The 23,160-nt window shown below is 43.8% G+C and overlaps 1 protein-coding gene across 1 annotated transcript; it reads right to left on the bottom strand.

Moving 5' to 3' along the window:
* Positions 1–404: 404 nt before the first annotated feature.
* Positions 405–18,030, bottom strand: BPNT2 (3'(2'), 5'-bisphosphate nucleotidase 2). Its single transcript, XM_032470227.1, has 5 exons — positions 17,387–18,030; positions 10,829–10,991; positions 9,680–9,775; positions 3,821–3,982; positions 405–2,958 (listed from the first exon to the last, which is right to left on the bottom strand). The coding sequence occupies exons 1-5, from the start codon at positions 17,771–17,773 to the stop codon at positions 2,687–2,689; spliced, it is 1,080 nt and encodes a 359-aa protein (XP_032326118.1). The 5' UTR covers positions 17,774–18,030; the 3' UTR covers positions 405–2,686.
* Between the last annotated feature and the right edge of the window lie 5,130 nt (positions 18,031–23,160).

The following is a 23,160-nucleotide window of genomic DNA, read 5'->3' as shown; positions in this document are numbered from 1 at the left end:
GACAGACGTGGTGGGATATACTGGACAATGCAAAGCTGTCTGGTTTTGAAGGTGATTTTCCTTTCCTTTTGGAGGGTCTTTGAGAAGCAGGGGTCAAGGAGGGCTCCACAGCCCTGTATACCAGAGACTCAGTTCTAACCAAAATGTCAGCAGCCCATCGTGGACAAGAAGGTCTATGAGAGAATTCGGGGGAGGAAAGAGGAGCAGGACAAGGGGAATGTGACTGACAGGCTGGGGACAAGGCAGAGGCGGGCCGAGCAAGGGGACAGCCGATGTGTCCTGAGGGTGCTGACGTTGGTAAATGTGATGTGGAAAAATCAGTCTTACAGGGAGACTGTCCTCTAAGTAAGGCAAAGATGAGGGAAAAGGAGACCAAGATTTGGGACGGGGAGGGTCACTAAGAGTAACCATTTGAGAAATAATTTTATTTAGGTAATTCTGGGAGATACACGTCTCACTTACTCATGACGCTGTTTCACTGGCGTGCTCTGGCACAATAGTGTCTTACATAAATAAATATAAACACTGTTCTTCGTACTTATATTAGTTCTCTATATTGACTTTTAGAAACAAAGTTTCTTTTAAATGAACTTTCTATAAAAGCACTTAAAAATCATTAGTACTATACTATACCTAGCAAATTATAAAAATAATGCATTTAACTGTCAGCCAAGATCTCAATTTTTCCACGCAACACAAGCCCTTCACAAAGTCATTATCTACGTGTGGATTAACGAAATTAAAACCAAAACCAAAGCAATCACGCTTGCTCACACGAACTGGTCCTATTTCTTAATACGCCAGCCCCATTCCCTAAGTTTGACACATTACCGTGAGAACAAATGTTACACACACGACTCTGGGGTCAGCATGTGCCTCTGCTGTCTCTCCTGAGAAAAAGGATTTCGCCATCTTACTGCAAAGTAAAAAGATGAAGTCCCTAATATTCTGACCATAATTCCTAAGTCCTGTTTAAATATCCAATATCCCAACTACCAAAACTTTGAATCTTCATGAGCAAAACCCTACCTGCTGAGGCCACTGCCCTCCCAGACTTGGGACCAGCTGCTAGAGATTGAGTTGGGATGTGTGCATCACACGACACCCAATTCTCCAGGGAGGAGTAAAGGCCTCTGGGCAGTGGAACATGCAAACCTGAAGCTAGATGCACACTCCACCAGCGCGGGGAACGCTCATTCTTTGGTCCTGTTTTACTTCCGAAATAGGAAAATAAATGGAAATTTAACAGAGGGTTAAAAACTTCAGAGAAAAAAGAATAGAAAAGAAACCATGAAACCGTAAGAAATCCCTCTCCTTATCGGTGTGTTATGGAATACAAGAAGAGCAAAGTCGTACGAAATAATGCTGTTGTTCACATGAAGTTTCCAGATGTCACACTGAGAGACATCAGACGTCCCAATGGAAGCTCACAAGGCAAGGTTCCAATTACAGTGACACAGTGAACATGGCACAACCTTGCTTCCTGCCAGATTCCGCACACTTGAACAGGAAAAAATAATCAAAAAGTAACTTCAACCTTCATTTTTTTAATTTGAAGGGAAAATATAAAGTATCTCAAAAGTCACTACTTTGAAAGTTTGGTTAGGTTAGACCCATTTATTAATGGTAAAAGCAACCATGGCAAAAACAACTATAACTCATTCTTGAGGAGAGAATCTCTATATACAAACCCAGCAATTTTTTTTAAAAGCACTAAAACAAAGCTTTTGAAAAAAAACGGAAGCTAGCTCAATTCATGTAATGTCAAGTAACTTTCAGTTAATAATAGAATCATTTACATTTTTATAATGCCTTACAGCATATTTTATCCCTAATGAGAAAATTACCAAAATTTAATGCTAACCCTGAAACCGTAACCCAAACCTTACAAGTTAAAGACTAAACATTGGTCAAGAGGGAGAGGATGGAACCATGCACAGTCCTTGGGGCAAATGAGTCGTCAGCGAGATGGCAGAAACAGTGAGGCAGTGGGTACAGACACACTTTCCTTTATAAAAACAGAACACACACAGAAATTACAATTACAATGCAACCATCGTGTATCTATATTCTCTACTAGCTGGTGAACCTGTTATTAAAATTTCGAAGAAAGAAAAGCAATTTAAGTTTTTCTCTATTTTAATCCATAAGAAGTATTCAGTAACAGGTAAGTAGAGCATTTGTTGCATATTAATGAACGTGTAGCTTCTTGTGCTTTCCATCTGAATTAGGGGTAAAAACCCCCAATATTTTTATTTTCAATGAGAAATCATTGTAAAGTAATATCAAACATCTACATAAAATCAATCCTTTCTTCAGCCCAATTCTATATGAAAGTACTAACAAATAGTGAAGATTCATGATGTTGTGTGAAAATGGTGACTCACAACAATGTAGACTCAGCTATACTTTTTAATTCACAAATATATATATATATGCGCGTTGTGTATGACAATTGTACGAAAATAGTCTCAAAAATAAAGACAATACTTGAGACACGAAGCGACCCATTTCGCCTGATCCTGCATCCCCTCGCAGGGGAAGGACGTCTCTGATGCTTCATAAATACTGTAAGAAGTTTGGGGTGGCCTTAACCATGCAGAGTCTGCACTGATGCTCCGAAGCCTCCAGCGTGTCAGGCTGACCAGCCGGCCCTGCAGGAGCTGCGAGCGGCAGTCAGCTTTGCTCATTTATGTCCTGTCTTCTCCAGGTCTGGGAGTTTTCTGACCAGGGCCTGGTGGTTCATCCTGATGCTGGCAAGGAGCCCCCCTTCAATGCCGTCGGAGCCGGTGTAGCTGATCTCCTCCCCATTCAGGGTGGTCATATGCCCCCCAAGGGCTTTTAAGATGGCATTGCCAGCACATATGTCCCACTTTTTGATATATGTCACATGGATATACAGATCAGCCTTCTCTTGACTCTTGTCAGGCACATCCAGGAGTGCTAAAACTTTATAACCTACAAGACAAGCACAGAATTTAGGTTGCAGTTTGAAAGATTTAAAGAAAGGAGCGTACTGCTTTTAGTACATTGTTAAAACAACAGCACAGGGTATGCAGGAGCTCTCTGTACTATCTTTGCAATTGCTAAGTCTAAAATTATTTAAAAATAGTTTTTTTTAAAAAAGTAATAATATAGATATTAAACCCAAATGAGCAAAAAAATACTTAAAAGTAACTTACTAAGCTATTCTCAAGTATAAACAAATGCTCGTCTATAATTTTTCGAATTTAAATCTACTCTGTGGCTGCTTTCCGTGGGATGACACATTCAGTGTGAGTCGTTTCCTATGGAACACGATACTGAAGCTAAACACCCACAGGCTTCCTCGAGCGTCTATGAAGGCTGGATCCGAAAAAAGAGAGCACAAAATAATGCTACCTTAAGTCCTTTTTATAAAGAGGCAGAATATAAAAAATAAATAAATTATACAAAACAAACCCAGAAGAAACCAGGTCTAAAATCTAGTTTATCCTGCTCGTTCTGGGAATTTTGGACCTCACCTGTCCTAACCGACCTGACGCAGTACAGTTACTTTGAAAGCAGATCATATATATCTATATTCCAGCCATCAACGCAGGAATGGCTTCTGTAGTATCAGAGGAACAGAAATCACCACTGTGAGGCTGTTTCTACCAAGCAGGCCCTGGGACTGGAATCCCACTCTGGAGACGGCCAAGTAGGAGGCCACGCTTGCCTTGAAAGCCCACGGTCCAGTCTCACTTTCTTCCCAAGCAAGGGGCACCCAAAGCCGCTTCCTGACCCGGCCCTGGCCATGCCAGGGACACTGGACAGGCACCCCAGGGGAGGGGCAACGCACCAGCACCGCCAGCCGGGATGATTGTGGTCTGGTTTCCAAAAGTCTGAGAAGCCACCTGTTTCACCATTCCAGAATGCGAGCGAGACACGACGATCCTCGGGGTCTTCTCGTTGTAAGAAGTGCGTGCTTTCACATTTGACCCACCATCTACCATCGCCCAAGCTGGAAAGCAAATACAACAGCCAGTAAAGGCACTGAAGCTCTTAAAACTAGAACTTAAAAGTACCAAGAGTGACTGAAAAAAATCCTTTTCCAAAGAATGACTTGCGTGTTTCTCCAAAGCAGAAAGCACAGCTGCGTGTTCTCCTGCGCACAGGAGTAGTATGCGTATTGATTTTATAGGCACATATTAAGGCAAAACTGAAAAAAGGGTGCGCAGTCCTGTCCGGCCACAAACAGTTGCCCGTTAAACACTTGGCTTAAGAACCCCCAGCTCCAGCGCGCCCTGCAGGGGGGCTCCGAGTCTGCACGGGGACCGCACTGCCACTCAGCTGCTCCCTCCGCCTTCCCTCCCGTCCACGAATCCAGTCCCAAGAGCACTGGCCTACAGCTCAGTGGCAGAGCGCATGCTTAGCATGCACAAGGTCCTGGGTTCCATCCCCTCCAATAAACAAACAAACAAACCTCACTACCTCCTCCCTCCAAAACAAACACCCAGAGGCGCTCTCTAGTAACCCAGTAAGCGTCCTGCACGCCAACCCCCGCCCCAGGGTCCGCCTCCCGCACAGCCCAACCCGCGGCAACCAGGACATGAGCACGACTGATTACTCTGCATAATTCAAAATTTAAACCTAGTTTTCTTCTATACTTCTTCTTCTGAAATATTCACGGTTTCAATTACTGGCAAATTGGCTCAAACTCCTAAGGAGCTTTATAAACATTAAACAGTTAAAGAGGTAAGGGAGTTCGGTTTACAAACCTACTGTATCGGAAAGTATAAAAAGTACCAGATTTCAAAACAGAAGAGAAACTCTTTAGAAGGTGAGGAGGTCCCAGAGATGGCTTGCAATGTTCTTCTTGGTTTGGAAGTTCTCTTTACTGACGACCAAACTACACACGAAAACAAACGGACTTGGAATTACTCCAATTAGACTGCTGTTCCAGTAGTCACTCCCCATGGGATAAAATACAGTCCACGGGGCTAGCCATGAAGGCAGCTGCATTTTCACTTACTCCTGGCTTCAGAAAAAAATTTTTTAAAACTGTTATAACAGAGTCTGGGTTTCTGAGTTCCCCAAGTGGACAACAGTCTCTCAGACTCTTCTCACACTACTTTCCAAAAACCACACACAGCACCAAGGAGAACACACACAAACACCCCTACCTACAACAGTTGTCCAAAAGCACAGAAAGCAGTGAGAAAAGCAAAAAATAAATGAAACACATGAACAAAAGGGACCAGAGTAAAAGTGACCCATGTGGAAGCCAGTGGAAGAAGAGTCAACATACACACATTAGGAGTCCAGAAACAGGAAACAAAATGATGAAACAGAACTAATCTTTAAAATTATGATTTAAGAAAATGTCCTTCAAATTAAGAGGCCCTAAATGTCCACACTGAGACATAATATGTAGACTTCTGCCTCTCCACCAGGAGACTCTACAGGTAAGGTTCTCTGGACTTCCAGGCAGAAAGACCAAGCTACTTACACAGAAAAGAAAAGAAACGTGAATATTGGATCAATTATGGGAAACTGTTCATTTATGACGACATTAATAGCACCGTCCTTGTCCTCTTAGAGACGCACACTGAAGCACGCAGGGGTAAGTGCCACGATCCTTGTGGTTTCCTTTAGAGCCCACAGGCAAGTGAATAAACAAGCAAACAGATCAAAGCAAACATGCAGAAATGTTGTCATCTGTTAAATCTAGAGGGAGTATATGAAAATTCATTATATCTAAAAAGTATTCATAATAAAAGTAAAATAAGAAATGAGAAACAAAAAAACCCTTTAAAATTCTTTTTAGAAATGATCAAAAAAGTTTTATTAAGAAGTGAATTTACCATGTTGTATCTCTAGAGGTCAGTATTGTCTAAGAGAATAAAGGAAGCACACCTCGACAGAAGAGTGCCAGAGTAAGTTGAGATAAGAATTGCTAATTTAGTATTTAAAAAAACCACATTTCATGCCATATAAACTCAATAAATTCAGTCATAACATTTATATGGACAAAATTATTTCAAACACTTTAAAAAATACAATAGGTGCTTAAATAAACATAAATGATGATGATGGTGAGATAATTGTGATAAGCTAAAAGAACAACAGAATGTGTTTATTTTTATCTATAAGACACATTAAAAAAAAAGTCCAGTAGAAAATAAAAAGTGCTTGTACTTTGTTAGAAAGACTTCAGACATTATAGCAACTTTAATAGCTACATATCTCCACTGAGTGGACACACTACATTTACTTCTACGTTCACGCACTACTTCACTAAAAGATATACTATTCAAGTATCTCTTGCTCTGAAGATGTTCACTGATGAATTAATTCTAATTAAGTCTGACAGAATTCTGATCCGCTTTTTTCTAACTGCTGCCAACAGTAATACCTAGCCCATTCTAGTCGAGTGACGCTAAATTCTGGTAAACAAACAATACTTGACAGTCTGTACTCTGCCAACACCAATATGCAGTTTGGATCTGAAAACAACAGTCCCAAAAGAGGGCACAAGCCAAACCAACCTTGGACCCGGGAAGGGAGGGTCGACCCACATCTAATTAAGGATGTACTGACTCTTCTGAGTGTCTGCCGACCAGCAAGCACCTTACGTTCCGCACGCTGGGCAGGTCAGCTGCGTCACTGAAGTCCAGGGCATTTTATCACTAACATAGTGACATTTTTGGAGCACACTAAAGTTCCTAAGTTAGAGACTTCTGGCTTCTTTATTTTCAAGGAAGTAAGTCTATGGGGGGAAATTCAAGTTCTTATGGAACAAAGGTTTTAACAACGGGCACTTTATTATACCCATTCTTCCCTCCAACATGAACAGATGTGGAGATCAGGGCCTAAAGAATGGGACTCTGTCTGCCTCTCTGATACCAGTTTCCTCTGCATTGTCTTTACCCCAGCTCTCATTCTCTTCAGAGCCGCAGGCTCGCTATGCAGCTAAGTGTGCCACGTGACATCTGGACGGTGCCATGAAGCAGAAGGCTTCCAGTTACTCTTTCCTGACACAAAGAACATCTAAGATCTTTTGTTCCTCTTCTTCCCCCTTTCTTCCTGCCTAAAATCAAGCCATGGTAACCAGAAGCACCCATCTTTGTAAGCATGCAAACAAAATGCCACCTTCTAAGAAAAAAAGCAAAAAGAGGAGTCAGGTATTTAATAGTATCATAAAGCCACTGAATCGCCCCACCCTTTCGCCGTCTTACTAGGTGAGAAAAATAAAGCCCTTACTTGTTTAACCACTGTAATCAGATTTATTTTATATGCAGCTAAAGGCAGTCTTCCCTGACAGAAACAGGCATGAAGGACACTGTCAAAAGGAGAGAGGACTTCAAGACTCAAGCCCTGTACTTTAACCTTTACCTGCCTGTTTTCTCTTTTTCATTAAAAGAAAGTCACTGTAATTCCTAGTTTATATTCTTTCCAGGGTTATTTTGAGGCTGAAATGAGATATTTGTCTTTGTCACACAGAGTTATCAAAAGGTTCAAACGAGATAAGCATATTGCAAGTTGGTACCCAGGGTAGAAGTGGTAGGAACCACGGAGTCATCGTTATGATAGCGGGGTGATACAGCACCTGCACAAAACTGCCGGGGCGGCCACCGCCTCTGCTGTACCTGGATGACTTTGGGGCATGTATCAGATTCCTGAGTCACGTTCTCCCTGTAAGCAGGGCACTAACAGGAGCTGCATCAGGTGTAGCGGTACTGCCAAGTTACGTCGCAACATCCACTGTCCCTGCTGTCCCGAGCAGCAGAACCCCTGCATTTGAGCTTGGCTGGCCACTGAAAATACAAGACTACGTTTCTTAGCTTCCTTAGCATCTGGGTTCTGGCTACGTTTTGACCAATGGGATGTGAGCTGAAGTGATGCGTGCAACTTCCAGGTCAACCCTTGGTGGGAAATGCCCTCCATGACCCCCTTTCAGCCCCTCCACTGGTGGGGAGGGGACGGAGCGGGGAGCCGCCCTCAGTCGTGCAGACGAGGGCAACAAATTTTGGTACAGCAGAACAGCAATTCGTGAGAATCTGGTACCAGGGAACTGCCCTGGCCACCCTGGTCTGCTTACATATAGGCTGTTAGAGAAGAGAGAAATACACTGTCTTGTTCAACCTCCTGTGTTCTGGTGCATATATCACAGCAGCTTAAGTAAGTCTGATCTGCATCCTAATTCAGTAAGGATTAAAGGACATATGTGAAAGCGGGCCATCGCCCATCAAGCAACTACATGATTAACCTTAAGGCACACTACCACGACAATGGCATACAGCTTCTGCAACTCCTCTGTCAACTGAAAAAACAACCTGAATTATGAAAAGGAGTTAAAAGGTCAGATAGCACAAAGTAGATCTGGTTTTGAAATGCAGAGCAAATACTCATACATACGTTTAGCCTATCTCAGAGCAGCTAGAATGTGGGTACAAGGTTATTCTGCAAAGCAAATAAATCTAGAGTAATAAAAAATTAACCTTGTCTGCATTTCTCCCCACTTGACAGACAGCATTTTATGCAGTGTCAGCCACACCGATGAGACACAGTGGATAAGGCTGGAGTGAATGATAAAACCACATGGATGCCTGGTGTGTCAGCTTCCGAGGGCACCACAACACATCACCACAAATGCAGCGGCTTACAGTAAGAAATACTTCCTTTCTCACTTGCTGGAGGCCAGCAAGTCCAAAATCACGATGCTGGCAGGGTTTGTTCCTTCTGGAAGCTCCAAGGGAGAAGCCGATCCGTGCCTCCCTCCTAGCTTCCTGAGGCCGCCAGCAGTCCTTGGGGTTCCCTGGCCCACACACAGCACTCCAGCCTCTGCCTCCACCATCACATCCTCTCACATCCGTGTGACTGTGTACTCTGTTTCTTACAGGAAGCTCTCGTTGGTTTAAGGACCCTCCCTAATCCGGAATGATCTCATGTTAATACTTCTTTAATTGTGTCTGCAAAGACCTTATTTCCAAAGAAGGCCACACTCTGAAGTTCTGGGTTGTTAATGGGTTGAGTTGTGTTCCCCCAAAAGATATGCCGAAGTCCTAACCCCCAGCACATCAGAATCTGACTTTATTTGAAAATAGGACCATTAGTTATTAGCAGATATAATTAGGTACGAGGAGGTCATGCTGGAGTAGGCTGGACTCTTAACCCAGTATGACTGGTGTCTTTACACAGACACACAGGGAGAAGGCCATGAGATGACAGGGGCAGAGACTGGAGTGTAGTATTTACAGCCAAGGAATACCATGGATCGCTGGCAAACTGCCAGGAGCTAAGGGAAAAAAAAGGAAGGATTCTTCCCTGTAGGTTTCAGACAGCACGGCTCCGCCAACACCTTGATGTTGGACTTCTAGCCTCCAACAACTGTGACTGACTATATATCTGTTATTTAAAGACACACTGTTTGGCTTTTAATGGTAGCTCCAGGAACTAATACAGGGATGTACGTGAATTTGAAGGAGACATTATTCAACCCACTATACCTGGTCATGAGGGCTGCTTTCAATACTGGCAAAGTGGATACTGTCACCACCAAGAACTTATCGTCTTACAAGAACAATGAAGTCAAAGGGCCAGAATCCTAGCTGGTGTTTTCGATGGGAGTTACCAGTTAAAACTATGAAGATTTCCTTCAGACTGTCAGCATGGCTGCTCATACCAGTACCTGTTCCAGCTCTAGCAGGTTTCTCACCTGTATATTCAGAGAATGGCTTATGTATTACTCCTAGCACAGGTTTCCCATTTACAGCTACACACACCATAGTAGTGACATACTTTCGAAGATCCTCTATAAGAAAACAAACAAACAAACAAAATCATTATTAAAATAATTACAGGGTTGAATTTAAAAATCAAGTTTCAAGCACTTAGAACAGTCCCTGCACAAGGCATGTGCTAACTAAATGTTATCACTGTTATGTATCAAGCCAATTTCAGTCTAAGAAAAACTTTATAAACAAACCTCTCAATATTCCATATTTCTGTTATCTGTTCCTGCAACATATTGTTTTTTAATTTCAGTTACTCTTAGATACACACATTTAGTGTCTTCTCCTTGTTTGTCAAGTAATTCCGTACTGAGTGTCTATTTTGGGTCAAATTCAGTGCTTTAAGCTCTAGAATACAAAGGTGCAAAAGCAGAAGTCCCCACATTCAGAGAACTTGCCATCTAGAAGGTCGACTACCTAAGCAATCAACTTTTACAAACATGCCAGGAGAACAAAGGGAAACAGAAATTGCCCATCCCCGGGCAAGAAACAAGGCCTGGGAGAGGACCGACGGAGACGAAATGGGAGCTGGGACAGGGTAGAAAGAGTAGAGGCAGGAGGTGGGGGAAGGAATTCTCTGTTCTGCTATTTCCTTGCTCTCTGGGTGCACAGGATTCATTATTTTGAATTCCAAGAATAGATAATTATGCAATAAACATAAATTCCTAAAATCACAAGTGAGTATTATATTCTGGCTATGTAAATAAATACCTCAAAAACACATACCTCAATATATAAACAAACACTTCAATAAACAGGTGTCCAATAAGAACCATTTTGTTGTGTGACTGCTAGAAACTTCCCTTCGCTAAAGAACCAGCGAGGCAGTGAGCCTCTACCACGGGGAGGAGCAAGCCATAACACGGGGGGCGGGACGGTACAGAATACACGACGCACTCTGGAAGTCTCATATGCGCTGCTTTAATCCAGCGCTCTGTCTTAAAACCTAACTGGAAAAGTCGTGTCAGGATGGTAAAACATTTACCACTGTGTATGTACCACCCGCCCTCTTCTGGTTCTCTGAGACATAATGGCAATCTGAAGTTTGAGATCAATTTTCACTTTAAAGTTACCCGTATATTCCTGTGTAGCATCAAGCGGGTCGATCCAGACAGTGACACTCTCTGCTGGCACTTCCTGAGGAGCGGCCACTTCCTTCAGGATGTCCTCGGGGATCTTACGGTCCCACAGGATAACCTCCTGATCAGCTGCATCTACATGCTCCTCAGTATTTATCTGCACCAAAGACAGTTGACAGTTAAAAAATTTTAAAGAAAATATCACTGCCTAGAAAAAACACAAAAGACAAAAACAATTCAGACAAAATCACATAAGCTGAAAGTAGATAAATTAATATTTTTATTTTAAGGAATTTCATTGCAAAATGAAAATACATTATAAAAGAAACTCCAGCTACATCAACTTCTAGGTGCTTTCCAATTTAATATTCAAGCTTGGCATGTTTTGTAAGCAAGACAGAGAATCCAAATATAGAGAAATATAGAGAAACTAAACATCAAAGAAATAAGCTATTTAAAGTTTAATGATATTTAGGAAAAATAACAGATCTAAAATTGTGAAAACAGACTGACTATATTTTGGAACACTGAACCAAACACAAATAACTATGAGAGTTAGAAAGAGAAAAGTGACAATGGACTTGGACTTAAATAATACGCCTTAAAAACAATATGACTTAAAAAAATGATAAAGATGTCGATTCTCCCATCTGTAACTACAGATTTAAAGTAACTCCAATCAAAATCCCTACAGGATTTTTTTTTCCTAATCCCTTCTTGGGAACAGAGCAAGTCATTTTGGGGAAAGGGGAAAAAATTTATCTATCTATCTATCCATCTATCCATCCATCCAACTGTCTATCTATCAGTCATGGCAGGGTGACTTTCCTTACCAGAAATCAAGACATCATTTTGATGCTAGAACAATTAAGGCTGTGGCACTGGTGGTGTATTTTGGCCTTCTCCCTCAGCTTCACTGAAGTGTAACTTGACAAAGCTGTATTTAAAATGCGCATTCTAAACTGTTTGGGTAATGAGATATAACAAACAAAACAGACCAATTATTGCCTTTATGAAGCTTCCCTTCCCAATCCAGCAACCTGCCATCATTCCTAAATCAGATCATGTCACCCTATGCTTAAAACCTTCCAATGGTTTCTCATTACACAGAAATGAAACCCAGACTCCTTACCACCATCTACAAGGTAAGTCCTAGATGATCTGCTTCCAGTTCTTTCTCTATTTTCGCCCTTATTTACTCCATTCCAGACTTACCTGTATTCTTCTTACCCCTTGGCCTCAGGGCCTCTGTACCTGTACTCTTCTGCTCACACACTCCCCAGATCTCAGCCTGACGGTCTGTCTGCCTCTTATCATCCAGTTCTCAGCCCCTGTGACAGTGCCTTGGAGAGGCCCCGCCCCCATCACTTTTCCCACAAGGTCTTACTTACTCTTCTTCAAAACCCTTACTAGTATCTGAAATCAACGTACTTGTTTACATGTTTACTATCTATCCTGACCCACTAGAACATAAGTTCTGTGAGTTCAAGGGTGGTGTCCTTCACTACTATAGTTCTATCCCCACTGCCCAAACCAGTGCCTGGCACAGTGGGTGCTAAATAAGTGCTTCCTGACTGACAACATGATTCTTCATCAGTGGAGTTTCATTTCTTCCCTGTGATACTTTCCACTCAATCTACTCGCACAACTACTGCCTATCTGACTCAGGTCCTCACCAGGAACTTGAAGAGTAAGAAATCAACACCCTAAAATACAACTAATCCTATCTGTAACAGTTCAGTTACTTTGGGGTCAGACAGGCTTTGGTTAATGCCGTAAGAAGATTTTGTTTACTGCTTTTCTCCATAAATCCTTACATCCCAGTAAGTTTTTGGATATAATGCCTCACGCTGTGCCTTCAGCAGGCATTCAAGAACTGTTTTCTAAATGGATACACACTGCTCTCTCGCTGTCTTCTCCCTACACTTTCAGAGTCAACTACTACCTGTCCAATATACCCCTACAAGTAATTAAACACGCTCGAGAGGCTCACAGACACTAACACAAACATATGAAACAAACATCCACAGAACCTTCTCTTAGTCCCACACAACACTCTAGCCAAGCTCCTCAGAAGCACAATTTCTTGAAAGACTTGTCTTGATTCAATGTTTCTATTTCTTTACCTCCTGTCTCTTTTCAATTTTCAATTTTGTTTCCTTCCCATCAAGCCACCAAGCAAACCCTCAGTTTACCAATGACCTGCATACAGAACCATGATTAAGAGTGTGTATCCATCACCAGAGTGCCTGGGTTAGATTCCAGCTCCTCCTCTTTCTGGGTATGTGACTCACCTAGGCTAGTCACTTGATCTTTCTGAGCTGCAGTTACCTTACTGCTAAAAGTAGGTGACAAATATATCTTCTTAATAGGGTTCTCTGGGTGAATCAATGAAACAGAAGAGGCAAGACAAACCGTACAGTGCTTAACACAGATGAAGCACTTAACAAAAGCTGGCTGTTAATATTCTTATTAAATGATCATTTTCAGTTTTTGTTATCCTTGGTCCCAGGCCCTGATCTCCCCTTTCACACTGTGCTCTCTCCCTAAGCAATCCTGTCCACAGCTGGACTGCTCAATTAATGTCGCGACACTGACGACTCACACATTTATATTTCCAACTCAGATGTCTCTTCAGACCCATATAGTCAACTACCTGCTCAGTAAGCCCCTCGGACATATCTGAGGCACCTCTAACTCGGCAAGTCTAAGGTGGCACTCACAATGTGCCTTCTTGTACTTGGCATCCTCCGCTGCCCTTCAGCACCAGAAAAACACCAACTGTGAAAGCCAGAAACAGGAGCCATTTTTGACACACATCCCTAGAAATTCTCTCTTATTTACACATATCTTCTCTACAACCATAACAAGTTCTATGAATTGAAATGTATTAGCTCTCATTTGAGAAAGTCTCCTAACTGCTCTAACCCCTCCCAACCACTCTCCAAGCATCTACACCCTGCGCCCATCCAACCTTTGAAAACCTGTAGTCAAGAGCACACTTTAGTTACACCTCCTATACTGCCTTATACACAGAATGAGGCAGACCTGAGATCATTCCTAGGCCATTAAATGAATCTCTGTGAGCCCAAGATGATTTTCTAGCTGTGTAACCTTTGGCAAACTACTTAGCCTCTCCAAGCCTCAATTTATTTATCGGCAAAATGGTGGCAACGGTACTTAACCTCCTATGTTGTCAAGAGTAAATTAATAATGGTAATAAAAAGCTTAATTCAGTGCTTGCCACTCACTGAGGACTAAATAAAAGTTAGCTAGTAAAACAAGCTGAGTACAGCTTCCCCACTGCCTGAGCTGGAGTCCTCCTCTCTCACAAAGTCTACTTCAACAACGTCCTAACTGGCCCCACTCACCTCCAAAGGTCCAAAGCTCAAACCAAGCACAGCATATTGCAGGTGTCAAGAAAAGTCAGGGAAACCTGGCTTTCTTTTAGTACTCCAGGAGTGAACTAAAGATCGGGCCCAAACTTCTCTGAGACTAGCATATGATCCAGCCCGTGTCTCCCTTCCTAATTTCTTCTACAGTAAGTCTCCAATGTGCATCTTATCCAAATTCATCAGGGTACTTGAATTTACTACAGTACTACTGTTAGGCCTGCTCCTTTGAATTTATTTTTTATCTGTCTGAAATGCTTATGCCTGCACTAATTATTAAATTGCTAGTTATCTCAATTTTACAGAAGAAACTGTAGCTCAGAGAAGCTGAGTGACTGGTCAGGATCACCCAGCCTGGTGCCTGGACAAGACGTTAAGCCAGGTGTTCTTTGCACTATGTTAGCACTTCTCAAACTTTTCCAGTGAGTATTTCTGTTGAGAGAGGAACTTCACTCTCACCCTAGAAATGAAGGAAGGCGCAGGACCCAACACTCCCACCAGCTTGGAGTATCATGCTTTTATCTTCAAATAAATCACTGTCAAGAACTTGTAACAAGCCCAGGACAGGAGCCCCTCAAAAAGAGAGTTCCTTGTAAGTTAAATCAAAACTATAAATCTAAATCTGTCTGTTCTGTGGCTGCCAATTCACTCCAAAAATAACTGTCTTCAGCCTTCATTTTCATCATTATCCACAAGGATATAATGAGACAGTGTCATACAAATGGCTGTCATTACTATTATCTTCACACAATGAAATCGATCATTGCGATTTCTGGGCATGAAAAAGTGTAGGAAAAGAAGAAAGGCTGCCCTGAGGATGCTCCCAAGATTTCAAACACGAGAAAGGCTGAAGACAAAAGGGAATCCAGAGATCTTAGGCTGAACTTGAGTTATCTTAGGATAACATGCACTTCTCTAGAGCTGGGGTTTCCAGCTTGGGCACCAACTGACAAATAGGGCCAGATAATTCATTATGGGGGACTGTCCTGTGCATTATGGCATGTCCACCCTAGACCTACTAGATGCCAATGGCATTCTGCCCCCAGCTGTGACAACCAAAAATCTTCAGACATTGCCCAATGTCCCTGGGGGGAGGGCCTGTCCCCAGCTGAGTACTCTAGCGTGATACCTGGAGCATCCTTTTACTGAGCAAACATGAGACAGGAGAGCTCAAGCCTCTGACTCTAGGGAATGTCGTGGGAGAAAGAGGCCTCTCTCCATGTGCACAGGGCACCAGGGCACCGGGGCACCGGGGCAAAGAAAGGCGCACCTGCGGCTTCTCAGTGCCAGTTTTCCATCAGGACGTAAACTGAGTGGGATCTGACTTAAGATCCTTATCAAAAAATTTCAGGTGAGGCTTCAAAATCACCAGACATTTAAGACTGTACTTCTGGGTGTTGGAGGAGGAAAGAAAAAGGGAAAGAATGTAGGGCTGAGTCTCGACTTAGATGGCTACAACATCTGGCCTCTAGTCTTTGCCTTTTGCAAAAATTCAACTCTGCTGCTATATTTCACTATTTTTGCTTTTAAGCTTCTACTATAAATTTTGTTTTAAGTGGCCTCCTTGGAAGTAGTTCATACAAACTGTGGAATGGAGTGTCATGAGCTTCAGGTTTCCCATCTGTAAAGTGGGAATAAAATTCACTTCTTAAAGTTGCTGTGAGGATTAATGAAAGTCCCCTGTAGCCAGGATCTGGGCACCTAAAATACAGTCAATAAATGATTACTATTATTACTGTTATAATTATCATATAGCAACTTCTCTGAAACTCCCGTTTTTCCAAACTCTTAAGGACAAATACATGCTTTGGAGAAATGAGAAAGATATTTTACAAGCACATCTTATGTTTAGATGCAAATGCAAAAGAAGTATTATTTGTGATGATAAGGCATAGCAGGGCAAAAGAAAAACCTGAGATGTTCTGTTTTGTTTGAGAATTATCGTGTCAATTACATCTGGTATCCAGCAGCTCATGACATGAGAGCCAAAGTTCCTTCCCACTGCAAAAAAATTTTTAAAAAGGAAAAAAAAAAAAAGAAAAAGACAGTAAGAAAAAAAAGAGACAAAGAAAGAAAAAGAAAGCAAGCCAAAACAATAGTAGGGTAGACTGGAGAGAGGGTTACACAAGACACGTAATTCTGCAACTACAATACTTTAAGTCTTACAAGAACAACAGTAAAAGGTCAGATACCTTCCAAAAAAGCCGCAGTTTACATTTCACTGTTTATCTAATTAATACAATTCCACTGGCAACAATTTTTCTTCCCCGTCGCCAAAATCTACTGTTAGGTGAGTCAGGACATACACTTATAAAGTACTGCCACTCTGTTAAGCTACTCCTCTGGAATTGTAATACCTTTCAGAAAGCTTTATTCATTCAGCAGCAGCTGCACTGAAATGATGACTTTTAATAGTATTAATAACAAAATGTATGGATTTCCCTAGAAACCTACCCAAGGAAAAAGCAAGTCTTCCTCAATTCTTATTCTTCGGAGTAAATATGGGACAGATGGCTGTAATAAAGTTGCTGGGAAATATACTTCCAACACTTCCTTGAAGGGCCCCCCAAATACACACTATGACCAGGGTCCTGAGAAGATCGGAGCTTAAGTTATCCAGGACGGAGCACACCACCGAAGCCCCGCGCACTAAATACTACCAGCTCCACAGCAGGCCTGCTCACAGTCCTGGCCACCAGCTGGCTCCCGGCAGGTCCACCAGGATAAGTGTATTTCACAGCCACGACCCTTCCAGCACTTAGACCAAAGAAGGCAAGAGGGCCTTGAGAGTTCTGGTTCAACCCCTTCATTTTACAAAAAAGCTTGCAGCAGGGAGTGAAGTTAACTTTCTCATCCTTTTGGTATCAGGGCCCACTCAGACCCAGAGCTGCAGATCCCAGGTACCAAGAGGGCACGCACACCAGGGGATGAGCCATAAGGGCAGGCGCCCAGGGTCAGAGGACCGGCAACCTCACCCAGCTCTTCCGGGAACTCTTTGTATGACCTTGAGCACCTAAACCTGGGTGTCTCAGTCTCCAAATCTTTAAAATGGGAGCCAGAGCCCTACCATCTGGGGCTGTTCGAGGCGTCAAGGCCCCGGGACCCCGGCTCCCACGCTGCGGAGCCTCAGCGCCCCCGGCCCGGCGCTCGCGGCACCCACCTGCACGTTGGGGAAGGCGGTCTTGAGCAGGTAGAACATCTTGCGGTTGGACAGCACGTCCCCGCTGGTCATCTTGTCGTCGGCCCCCTCGCGCGTCTTCCCCTTGGACTTCTCGTGGAGGACGTTGCTCTCGCGGACGCGCCGCACTTCGTCGCCGCCGCGCACGGCCGCCAGCACCGACACGGCCAGCATCTCGCGCAGGTCCACGGTGCCCCCGTCGGCCGAGGCCGCGGGCCCGGCCACACCGCCGCCCGGCTCGCCGGCCAGGCCGAAGAGGCTGAAGCGGCCGGCCAGGAAGCCCGAGTAGAGGTGGTAGAGCACGCCGAGCCCCAGCAGGCAGAACACGGCCACCCCCAGCGGGGACAGGCGGATGCCCATGGGGGCCATGGCGCGGCAGGCCGGGCGCTCGGGGCGGCGGCCCGCACAGGCCTCCCCGCGCTCCCGGGCCAGGCGCCGCGCGGACTACACCGGCGCCCGCTGCCCGGCGCCCGCGCGCCCCATCGCTCCCTCCCGGGAAAGGCCGAGCCGCGCCGAGAAGGCCCCGCCGCCGTTCCTCGCGCCCAGCTCCCCGGGCAGCGCGCTCCCGGCTCCCCAGCCGGCCAGCAGGTCTCGCTTCCACGTTAGCCAACGGCCGGGAGGTGAAAGGGGAGCGCGGGTGTGTATCCGGGTCACGCGGGGGGCGGGGCGGGGCGGGGCGACCGGGGCTCCTCCCAGGGCGGAGCGGCCTGGGGGCGGGGCTACCGGCTTGGCTCTCAGGGAGGCGGGGGTCCGCGCTGCCGCCGTCGGTCCTCTTGGTGGTGTTTGGGTTTGCAGACCATCGCTGGTCTGGATGTGGCGGAGCTGCTTCCCCCGCACGGAAGGATGCTGAATGCTTTGTAGCAATTTAAATTAAATGTCCCTGTCAGCGACAGGGTATGGCTGAAATAGAGCCACAGTGACAATGTAGACTTCCCATCACTCAGACTGTTGAGGAACGGAATACGTTACAAGCCTTTTTAAGAGAAATCTGTTTGCTTTTTTTTGTAGGCACGTGTGTAGACAGAACCTGTAACTTTAAATCGCCTCTCTGGGTTCTTCTAGGCAGAGAGGGAGTTGGGTGGAGACGGAGGACTTTTCCTGGCTCTTTATTCTTTGGCAGCCGCGTCTAAACGCTTACGCATTTAACTCTGTACGTATAGATTTTTACCTTTACCTCCACCTGCCAGAATGAACCATCCTCTATGCAGGTGAAGAACTTACCTTGATTAATGACTTTCACTTCCAAGTACACAGCCATTGCCTAAGCCCTGGATTCTTCACTGAGGCTTCTTTTCTCTTCCTATTCCTGTGGGTTTATAGAATAAGGATAAGCATTTCTCAGACACAAAACCTTATCAAAATCTAGCCAAAAGGTAACAGGAAGCAAGGTAGAGGTAGAGTGTTCTCCATGTGGTTTTAAATGCGCTTCTCTTTCGCGTTCAGCCTCTGATGAGATGTCATAGGGACATAGCTTTGGAAACATGAAGCAAACTTATCTTTGATATACGTGGGGCAAGGCAAGGGAAGTGATGAGTCCAGCTGGTGGCTCAGAATAAGTGGGCAAACAGTAGACAGATTTCCATGATTCCTGGTTCTCCATGATCTCAGTTAGGAAATGACCAGCAAAATGCCATTACTGTAAAGAACCAGAAGCCCTAGGGGGCATTTATAGGGCCATGCTCTTTTTAATTGCTCACATCCAGGGGCGGGGCTAAGAAGAGGAGGTTGACTGCAAGAAGCCCGGAGGGAACACCTGAGGTGACCCAAGTGTTCCATACTATGACTGTCGGAGTGGTTACCTGACTCTGTACATTTGTCCAAATTCAGCAAATCAAGTTCTTTTTTTAAAAAAAATACACCTTTATTGTGGTATGGCTCCTGTATAGTAAACTACACATATTTCAGATGTACACTTGGCTGAATTTTGATAGATGTAGATAGATACCCATGAAACCACCACCACAATCAAGACAGCTAAAATTTCCATCACTCCCTAAGAGGTGCAATTTTCAAATTCCCAATTTATCCTTTCCCACCCCCTTTAACCACTGGTAACCATAAGTTTGTCAAATTCTTAAAATTAATGAATTTTATTATATATAAATTATACCTTAAAAGCTGATTTTTTTTTTTTTTTGGAAGGAAGGGAAGAAGGAAGTAGAGACCCATAAACCAAGTCAAGAAACAGTATGAGTGTCATGCTGTTGTGACTCTGGAGACTGTGCAGAGCAGGGCACAGAGCTGACATCTGCATTTCAGCCGTGACACTGCACATCCCGACAACACAGTCCTGGTGGGATACTTTAAGAAAGCAAGAAATACCTTCTACTCCTGTCTAGCGCAATCTGCAAGCTCATTCTCCCCCACAGACTTGTAAAGGTAGAAATAAACACAAAATCATCAAGGGAGAAAAGACCACTTTTCTTCTAGTCAAACTAGAATGCAGATAGCTGGGGAAATGGGTGACCCCCTATTCCTTTTGAAGGGGCACAGGGCAAATGAGAATAAATCATGCAGGTGATAAAAAGCCCCAGTCTGGCTGGATTTGTGGCCTGAGATCCTGCAGAGATGGACCTGGCTAAAAAAAACTAGGGCAGCATTTAAAAGTGAAGTCACTTGTCTACATCAATCACAGCAAGGCTGAGGCCAAAAAGGAGGAGACGCATGCATCCTAAAGAACTGGGGAAGATGCTCTGCTTGCGTTCTACCTGGAGCAGTTAAGGCCAACTTCAGTCAAAGCCGTGATGTTCAGAAAGTGCTTCTCAGGCTGAGGCAAAAGAGGGAACAAAGACACAAAAGAAAAGCACAGCGTTTGCTGTTGCAAAGTGGATCCCAGGTATGATGGTCTTTATCTTAGAGTCAGTAAAACGAATCTTTGAAGTCTGGCTCTGGTGCCGACTGAGTAGGAGCCCAGGCTCCACCACTTACTGGCTGTATGATCTTAGGCAAGACACCTGACCTCTCCAATCTAGGTGGGCAAACTCACACGTGTGCGCGCACGCACACACATGACACTAAGGAATCTTCAGAGACTGGTTTGGAGAGATAATTATAATCCAACTCATAAAAAGTGTGGCAGAGGTTAGAAGTAAAATCTTTCATTTGGTTGACTTGGCCCACGGATGCTGTACGTGTGTGCCCCGCAGGCAGCCCCCTCAACGCCCTCAGAATGCATTCATCTGACCCTCTTCCCCTCAGCCTTTCCCCCTGGGGCCAACTCTGCATTACCCATCTCCAGCACTTCCTCTTTCTTCCTTCCTAGAAGAGTCTAAGGTTTTGTGAGAGAAAATAGATGTGGGTCTAGCCCCATGTGATGTGATGGCTCAGGATTCATCTAAATAGTTGCGGTAACTCTGTTCTCTGTTGCCCCAGGCTTCTTTAAAGCTAGAATGTGGCCTTAAACCTAGTTCTAGCCAGTGATACTGAAAAGAACATCCCTGAAGAACAGACCTGAGGATAAAAGCCAGCGTCTTTGGCCTGGAGGAAGGGAAGACAGGAAGAGCCTGGGTACTTTACCATTGGACACTTATCGCAGTAGGACCACTGAACGCGGTTTTAAGATTTCTCTCCGTTCTTCTCGTCCTTAGAATGTATCCCACTTACCCTACTAGGGCTGGACTTTAGAGGCAAATTACTGTTTTAAAGTGACGTATCATTTTTCCCTGTGACATTAAACTAAGGATTTGATATACTGTTCAGTTTATTTTGACTTTCAATATTTAGAGATTTTTCCCCCCATTTGGAATAAAGTTTTTGTTTACATTTACATGGTTCCAAAGTCAAAAATATAAAACAAGGGACAGTGTAAGAAGCTGAAGTCCTGTCTCTGACTCAATCACTCTGTTCTCTCCCTCCAAACAAGTAACAGTTTTTATTAGTTTTTAAAAATTGATTTTTCAAAATATGAGCCAGAATGGATTCCATTTCTCAGATGAAAGGAAACATACTTTACACACTGCTGTGCAACTTGCCTTTTAGATTTTTATTTTATTTATTTATTTTATTGACGTATAGCTCACTTACAATGCTGTGTTAGTTCCTGGTGGACAGCACAGCGATTCCCTGCTGCCTTTTCATTTGCACCTTGGAGGCTACTCCGCAGCGAGCTCTCCCCCGTCCGTTTGAGGACGACTCCATTCTGTGACCATACAGTCGTGCTCTGTTGCTCTGCTGTGTGAACATACTACCATTTCTTCTCCCCTTTCCCTGAGGATGGAAACTAGGATTGTTTCCAGCATTTTACAAATAGTCTTCTAACAACAATAACAAAAGCACAGTTGCCTATACCTTTTCATGTGTTCCTCAAGTATTTTTAAGATACATGTCTAAAACTGGAATTGTTGTGTCAGAGGGTAAGTGCACATATGATTTTGCCAGACGTTGCTAAATTCTTCTCCAGTGGGGTTGGATCTTCTTGCATTGTAACCACCAAGGTGTTAAAAGAGTCTGTTTCCCCAGTCTTTTATTTTTACAGTCAGTTTACAATGCTGTGTTCAATATTATAAAGGTTTGATTAAACATGAATTGATGAATGAGCTCCTTGAATCCTCCCCCTGAATTCTGGAGTGCCTCTGAGGAAGAGTGGAGTGTTGTGATGGGAGGAGGAGGCAATCTGGAGCGCAGTGCTTTTGACATATGGCACTAGGAAGGCTATGATTGTGGTTCAAATGGGTTTTTAATTAAACCTAACAGGGAAAACAAGAATGTTGGATGGAATAAACAATCACTTATTAATGAGATTTGTTGTAGAAATATCATAAACCCCACTTCATGCTTGAATTGGATTCAAACATTAAGAAGTACATTTATAATCAGCCTTGATGACTGTTAAACCTTTCCACATAGAATAAAAGCAATTAGGAAAACCAATAAAATTTATCATTTATAATAGGCGATATCAATGGATGTAACTGAGCTTAGAGAGAAGCTATTAAAAGGCTGTAATTCTACTACTGTTATGTGAACAGCGCCATCTTCTTTTCTTCTGTATCCCTGTTTAATCTGGTGTTGCACAGAATATGGGGGATACGTACCCAAGTCTAATATTACCCAATGTCACTCTCTTATGGAAGAATATTTCTTCTGGCTTTCTCTAACCTATGAAATTGTTACAGCACAGACATTTAATGCTTATCACACACTCAGGACCAGTCTTCCATTTCCGTTCTCCTTTGCAGTTGCGATGGTGTCATGAGCTGGTTCTGGCAAGCGGGATACGGGAAGAAGTGAGCTATGCCACCTCCTGGCCGCCAGATGTCTGAAAATCCCTGGGCCTTCCCCAGCTCCCACTCTCCCTTCCATGTTGATGGCGTTGGCCACCATCGAGAAGATATAGTCTCAGGTAAAATCAGCCTGAATCCCTGTGTCATTGCTGACAAAGCCTCTGCCCTAAAGAGCTACTAGACTCCCAGTGAACTGCAAATGATCAAAACTTTACGTGCTAAGCCCTGCCTGAGATGTCGGTAGCTTTTTTACTACAAATTCCTGGAGAACATATTTCCCCAGAGCCCCTGATTATTTTATTGGTCAGTTTAGAAAACTCTTTCTGCAACTGAGGGAGCGGCATTAACACCGCCTGTTTTCTAATACTGCATTGATCCAAACACTTCATCATTAAAGTGAATTGTCTTTAATTCCCCCAGCTGCTGGATGTAACACACGCAGAGGAGTGCAGTTCTCTTTCTATGTGTTGTCACACTCTACTCGTACTTGTTTTCCCGCAGATGGTCCCTGGGCATTACGCTGCATCATGGAAG

The sequence above is a fragment of the Camelus ferus genome, chromosome 29, assembly GCF_009834535.1.
Source record: "Camelus ferus isolate YT-003-E chromosome 29, BCGSAC_Cfer_1.0, whole genome shotgun sequence".
Lineage (NCBI taxonomy): Eukaryota > Metazoa > Chordata > Mammalia > Artiodactyla > Camelidae > Camelus > Camelus ferus.
Note: the sequence above shows the minus strand (reverse complement) of the source record. Positions and strands in the feature narration are given on the sequence as shown.

Bases quoted from the DNA above. Each gene is read 5' to 3' on its own strand.
- BPNT2 (XM_032470227.1), bottom strand. From the start codon at position 17,773: ATGGCCCCCATGGGCATCCGCCTGTCCCCGCTGGGGGTGGCCGTGTTC. The intron at 10,992-17,386 runs GTGGGTGCCGCG...TCTTTGGTGCAG, and splicing joins CCGCCTTCCCCAACGTGCAG to ATAAATACTGAGGAGCATGT. The intron at 3,983-9,679 runs GTGAGAAACCTG...TTTGCTTTCCAG, and splicing joins GCCATTCTCTGAATATACAG to CTTGGGCGATGGTAGATGGT.